The sequence below is a fragment of the Phocoena phocoena genome, chromosome 1 (assembly GCF_963924675.1).
Source record: "Phocoena phocoena chromosome 1, mPhoPho1.1, whole genome shotgun sequence".
Taxonomy (NCBI): Eukaryota; Metazoa; Chordata; class Mammalia; order Artiodactyla; family Phocoenidae; genus Phocoena; species Phocoena phocoena.
Genome location: NC_089219.1, coordinates 142159971 through 142167335, shown reverse-complemented (window position 1 = coordinate 142167335; position 7365 = coordinate 142159971). Strand labels below are relative to the sequence as shown.

Sequence of the window (7365 nt, the reverse complement as noted above, 5' to 3'; positions counted from 1 at the left end):
CAGATTCAGATTTATCTCCTTGTTTCTGGTCTAAGGAAAACTGCATATGGCAGTGCTGCAATTGGTATTTGTCACCCAGGCAACCACTGTCAACCTTATGCTTAATATAGTTTTCACAATTTCCATATCAAAACGTGTTCATTTTGTCAGGGAGAAAAAATAGAGGTGTAGTTCTTGGAGATTTCCCCTACTTTCTTTGAGCCTATTAATGTATTCAAAAGGAGATTTTATTCAGGATCTAGCTGTTTTGCAGTACCTAATATATTACTGGAAGCAAAAGTCTTATTTAATATATTAGGTTATGATATACTAACCAGAGAAAGCTCATGATTTATGACAATCCTTGCTGATTCAAGAGGTCTGGAGAGGTTTCCTACCCCTCAGATGGAACTCAATCAGTATTTTGGAATCAGTATAGAAAGGTCCTAAACTATGAACTTATCCAATAAGTTTTTGCCCCACTTTGCAGAAATTTCTATTGTTCTATTACTAATATATTCAGTCAACCCTGACTATTCAAATTTCCAATGTCCTGATCAATATGTGGTTCAGGTCAACAGGACTAAAACCTATGAAAATAAACCATCATTTTGAACATTTTAAAAAATAGATAATAACGATTTGTTACATGCAACTTCCATCTAGATTCATAACTTTATTCTTGGAAGCCTGAGCCACCTATAATATAAGCAGGGCTAAACAAGGCAGCTGGTGATTTCATTTTAGTCAGAAACACACCTAATAGGCATTATGGCAGCAGATCTGACTGCTATTGTCTTAGACGCAGATGGATTGTTTGCATCATTATTATTCATAATTGTTGGTCAGTGTTCTCTGGATGATCAGGAAGCTCTTTGTGCCTCACCCTAATCACTGAAGTAATGAAAGGAGATACCCGCAGCAAGGGCTGCAACTGCAAATGCTGCAATCACACCTAAAAGTAAAACAAACACAAAACAAATGGAAATGGAATGAGCAAAAGAAAGGCTTAAGTGATCCTAGGCTTTGAAATGTCGGTAACTGATGGGCCTAAACAACAAGAACAACATACACACACAAATACATATACTTACACACACAAATATACAGGCATGAAAAGCCAGCAAAGTCTTAGAGGAAAATATAGCAATAGGTTGAAAATTATATTTTACAAAGTTGGACTGGTAATCATATACTTCACCACCTTCGTTAACACCTTAAAATAAAAAATTATCTTTCTTATACATGAGTGCACTCACACACATCTAAGAGACAAATTAATACATACTTTAAAAGGCTTCTATAAATATTTATATTGACATTTCAGCTGTCTCATGCTACTTAGCTTAAACCAGAAAGACATCTCCAATGGGCAGGAGTCCTCAGTAATTACCATGTGAAGTCATTTATATAGCTATTGAAAACTACAGAAACTAAAATCTAAGAATTATTAAGCTTGGGTTGGTAACTTTTAATTTTTTTTCCTATTTTTAGTTAAAAAACAACAACAAAAAGAAAACTGACCATAGTAGTCCAGACAGACAGACAGACAGACACACACACACACACACACACACTTAGGTACAAAGAATTTAGGTAATTAACTTAACTTATGAGTAACTGACATGAAAAATAACCAAAGTTTCTGGCTTCTCTCAGTCAAAAATCTTAATGCTTATAAAGCATTTCTCAAATTGGCATTCAACTAAACAAAAGTCTACATGTTCTTTGATCAATAAGTCTGAAAAATGTTAAAGTGACTGCCACACTTCTTGGAGCTTTTAAAATACTAAAATACATTAGGATTTCCAGACTTGAATTTGACTTTTTTCATAGAGCACCTATCAAAATCTTCCACAATAGCAATCCTGGGAACACCAGCTTGGAAAACACTGGCCCTACTATACTAATTGATTCCCAAAACTCAACATGTGTTTCTTCTAAAAACACCAAAACATTTCATAGGAAGTGTTATCTTTTAGGGCACTTGAGAAAATGCTTTATTTATAAATCTTTCTATCTCTCAGGGCGTACCACTTTCTATAATACTCAATAAATACTAGCTTAATCTAGCTCTTTTAAGAAATGAAATGAAAATAATTTTAAAGTAACAAGAAAACTCAAATCCAAAATACCATCTTTTCAATGTTATAGAAGAAATATAATACCTATGTTTTGCTGAATTTTCAACACTATTGTAGTTTTAATTGGCTGTTTTGATGGTTCATCATCTGTGTTGTCCAATGAAGCTTCAGTATTCATAGAGGAACTTACACAGGCTGCAAGAGGATAATAAAAATAAATCCTAAATAAAATAAGAATAATTACTGCTTAAAAATGAGTTTTAAAGAACATTATAAAAAACATACAGTGAACTCCATTTTCCTTCAACTTGACTTTTTTTTTTTCTACTTTACTTTTTAAACTTGCTCTTTATCAAATTCAGGCAAATTAAATTTCATGGACTATATATCAAACTGATGTACTTTTTAAAATACTTTATGGGGACTTCCCTGGTGGCGCAGTGGTTAAGAATCCACCTGACAATGCAGAGGACATGGGTTCGAGCCCAGGGCCAGGAAGATCCCACATGCCGCACAGCAACTAGCCCTGTGTGCCACAACTACTGAGCCTGCACTCTAGAGCCCGCGAGCCACAACTACTGAGCCCACGTGCCACAACTACTGAGGCACACGCAGCTAGAGCCTGTGCTCTGCAACAAGAGAAGCCACTGTAATGAGAAGCCTGCACACCACAACGAAGAGTAGCCCCCACTCTCCACAACTAGAGAAAGCCTGCGCCCAGCAACGAAGACCAAATGTAGCCAAAAATAAATAAAATTTTAAAAAAAGATAGAACGATTCAATTCAATGACCTCAGCTTCTATCTTAAAAAAAAAATACTTTATGTACTTTTATAACTGATCAAAACCAAGGAGCCACAGAGCCAGTTCTGAATGACTCCCACAAATTATAATCTGATTACTATATGGTAGTGGAGATAAATGAAACCAAAAATCAAACTAGATAGGAAAGGGTAAATTTTGCTCTTAATTGGGATTAATTTATAATATTCTTATTGATGGTTTTGGCAATTAATAATTTTAAGTAATCAGTAATAATAAAAGTAGGGATCAGCAAACTGTAGCCATGGGCCAAAGTGCAGCCCATGGGCCAGACCTTACATGCTCTGCAAAGCCTAAAATATTTACTATTTAGCCCTATACAGAAAAAGTTTGCTGACTCTTGATCTAACCTGAATTACATAAGCAAACTGGGACCATAAGTTTGACCTTAAAACAATTCAATGTTAAGCAAAGTAAGTACACTATCTCATTTATAGTTGGAAAATAAAACCTGGAACATTAAGTGCGTATTTGAGGGTCACAGGCAACAGAATGAGGATTCAAATACAAGTTCTCTTTCTACTTCATTATGGTGACAATAATTTGCGTAGGTTAGCCAAGCTGAATTTATTTAACACTGACTAAAAGTGTCTGAACTGAAAACATCTTTAGGGATCACACAGACCAATGGTTTTCTTTTTTTAAACTAGTGCTAGAAAATCTGACAGAAAATCCCAGTATGTAAAATAGATGAAAGCAGAATTACTCTGGTTGAAGCAGGGATGAAGGACTCCTGGAGCCATACTCCCTCCTTCCCCTAAGAGGTGACAGCAGAGTGCTGTTCTATAGAACTCAAGGGAACTATGTTTGAAAACAATTGCAGTTGATACTTAAACAACATGGGTTTGAACTGCATGGATCCACTTACTCATACACAAATTTTTTTCCACTAAATACATACTATATGATCCATGGTTGGTTGAATCCATGGATGGGGAACTGCCCATACGGACAGTCAACTGAAGCTGTATGTGGATTTTCAACTGCGTGAGGGTCAGTGCCCCTAACCCCCATGTTGTTCAAGGGTTAACTGAACTTCATGTGGATCCCTTTATTTACAAAGAAGAGAAGAGAACCCCAGAGTGACACAGTAAATACTACTGTTTAAATTCAAAGTAAAATAGCTTATTGCTTGGATTTAAAATATCTTTTATAGACATCTTTGTATACCAACATACTGGCACATGCAGATGTGCTCACAAGGATGACACATAACTTACTGAAATAATTAACTGTGGTACCGAAATGGATGAAAAAAAATTTGCCTGCTTCTCATCAATTTCCCATGAAGTTTGCCATTTTGAGAAATAATCCTTAGTAGTCACCTCATTAGAATCACGGCAAAACTGTTCTTTTTTTCCCTCTTTGAGCATATGACTAAAGTACTTTAAAAACAAACACAAAACGTTCTTCTCTTTTGTTCTACTCCCATATCAAACTAGTCACAAAGGCCAACAAATTCTCATGAACGGTCTCCAGAATTATTCAGTCTTCCATATTTCTACAGCATCCAGTTTTCTCGGGGGCTGTAACACTTTACTTCTAGAATACATTAGCCCACCAGCTTAAAATTTCCCCTAACTTCATCCATATGTCTAAAAGTTGAATGGAGAATACAATTTTATCCATTTTAAAAACATACACTCACACACACACAGAACTTCGGCTTTTTCTTTTAGCAAATATCACTGCTAAAAAGCTTTTTCTTTGGGCCACTAAAATCCTTATCTCAGATAAAAACAAAAATAATGGATGAAGCATGAATTATACCTATTTGCTACAGGAAATTTTTTACTTTTTTACTTGAGTACCTATAGATAAAGAGCACAAAAATGGTTTTATTTGTCATGTCATATTACTCACACATTTAATACTAATTTGTTATTTGTGAAGAAGAGCATGATCTAAGAGGTCAAGTCCTCTGTATAAACAATTTACTTCTATTAAAAAAAGACATTCCATTGCTCTGCTATTTCCATTTTAAAATCTGTCATTCAAAATCATAGATTTGATACAAAGCTAAGACAATTTTACTGAAGCAGAGCATTTTTCAAGGATGAATAAATCCTTACCATAACAATTTGTTTGTCTGTTTTTGGTGGGGCCATGAAGAACTTAATTCAAATCTCAGATACTGTCATTTTTACCAATACCTTAACGTCATCTGAACTTTAAATGCAAAGGACATGTGATTCAATAGGAAATTAGATCTTAACCATTCCTTAAAACCAGGTAATTTTAACTGCAGACAAATCTCAAATTATTCATGTAAGAAAGCAACCTTTCTTAAGCAACTGTCAACAAAGGAGAAGACAAGGGCCATGATGAATGCATGTTAAATTGTATATATATTCAATTTCATTCCAAGCTGCTGATAGGTAGAACTATTTAGAAGCTTAAAATGAAATGCTAGCACTTGAACTCCTTAGTTAGGTGTCATCTTCCAGATCCCTAAATCCTAAGTTAATGAGGTTTCACTAGTCAGTGATTTAGCCATTAAAATACATCTTCAGCATTACTTTTTTTCCTTTATAATTGAATTATCAATGTTTAACCAAGCAATGAAAATTAATTTCACCTCTGATATCAAGACAGAATTGGCAAAGATAGGTTTCACCAGATTTTAAATGTGTGTCTCCAAATTTGCTGATACTGTGGATAAAGTACATCTGAATTATTAAGTTAATATCTACCAGGAGATGACTAATACATTTAAGAAATTTTAAAGCCACAGTTATCCCTCACCTTAAGTGAGTCATTTTGACAAGCAAATTGTTCTTCATTCCTTAAATCATTTTAAAGTATGTTATTTTAAAATACTTACTTGGCAAAATACATATTTTAAACATAGCAACTACATTACAGAACAGAAATAAATAATCAAGCAAATAGTAACATCAAATACTTGGAAAATAAAGCTTGATACTTATAACAAGTTTAACAATCCTAAATGTACAGTAATTGATTTCAAGTTTGAATTTGAACATTTGAACTCCACTTTTCATGGTTTATTTTACATGGAAACCCTAATTTCAAATAATTAGGAAAATCTATGCACACTATATAGCACTATTCTTATACTTTAATGTTTTTCATTATAATTCAGAAGGTCCATTATTTAAAAGTTTTATAATAATTCTAGTAAATATCACCTTACATTTATATATCTCTTTCTGTTTAGAAAGTATTTTCCCTAATGTTTTTACTAAATTCTAGTACCAACACCAAAAGAATTTGGGGTTCAGAGAGGACTTGTTCAAGGTTACACAGCTGTAAGTGGAAGACCTGGACTCAGCTAAAACATCTTGGTAAAATTATGCATCTAATATTTTTGAATAAATTAATAAATGAAAGAATGAAAAAGTGAACATAATTCTAAACCAACTGAATGTATATGTAAAAGCACGTAATTTTTCTATTAAAATGTTTTTACCCTATCCCATAATTTGGAATGTGTTATTTTGCTACTAAATAACTATATCATTCCTTCTAATTCAACAAATACTTGATGAAGCAAAAATAATATAATTCTAGACAAGTCCTATTCTTGGCCACAATAAATCTGATGCCAATGTTCAATTCCTAAACAGCTTAGAGTTACTTTTACTGTATTCATCCCTGAAAATGAACTCAAATGTTATCTGCTCTGAGAAGCTTTCTCTGAATCACTTACAGGGATAATTGCCTGTGCTAAATATTCTGATAATTCTCTGTTCATTCCCATATTTTTGAACTAACCTCTAGTTAAAGTGATATGTAATAGTAATAATAAAGAAAGAAAAAATGGAAAGAATTTACTAAAATTTGAAAATACTAATGTCAAACCTTTCTTACTATAGATTACAGGTTATTGCTAACCTACCACCAAAATATTTTTTCTGAATAAATTATTAGCCAAATCACTAGAGACCCTAAAATTATGATCATTAATCTTGATGTTCTTGAGTTCTTAGTTACTCTTTGGACCTTACTACATGCCCTGCAATAATTAATAATGCATACAATTCTATCTTCCAAGTCAGATTATAGGCTTCTTGAGGAAAGGAATCTGGCCATTGATTTGTCGTCTATAACACTACCTTGAACAGAGCAAATGCTTAATAAACATCTAACAAATAGACATACTAAATGCTATAAACTAGAATTAATATTTACGGGGCAACAATTAGTGTTACATGTTGTCATATGTTTTTAATGTTCTATATCCCTTAAAACATTCTGAACTATTGAGCCATATGACCATTATATCCTTTTAAAATTTTCATCATGTTCAGTGTAGTGCACTACACAAACCTTAAAAACCTTATATCTTGCTTGGCATAAGCTTACAATTTTCCAAGCATAAAATAAGTATTTAAAAAAGCTGTGCTATAGTTTCCTAAAAATGACCAATTCAGTATATGTCAGTCAGTTAGGAACAAATATTTATGAATACCTATCATGTTTTAGGCATGGAACTCAGAGAAATAAATACTCTCGAG

At 33.2% G+C, this 7365-nt stretch overlaps 1 protein-coding gene across 3 annotated transcripts in view; it reads right to left on the bottom strand.

Moving 5' to 3' along the window:
* Positions 1 to 866: 866 nt before the first annotated feature.
* ODR4 (odr-4 GPCR localization factor homolog) overlaps positions 867 to 7365 on the bottom strand; it is a 34670-nt gene continuing 28171 nt past the window's right edge. For all 3 annotated transcript variants that reach the window (XM_065884968.1, XM_065884976.1, XM_065884982.1), the window contains 2 exons: positions 2148 to 2258; positions 867 to 934 (listed from right to left, as the gene is read on the bottom strand). In XM_065884968.1, the coding sequence (XP_065741040.1) occupies positions 867 to 934; positions 2148 to 2258 (179 nt within the window). The remainder of the gene's footprint in view (positions 935 to 2147; positions 2259 to 7365) is intronic.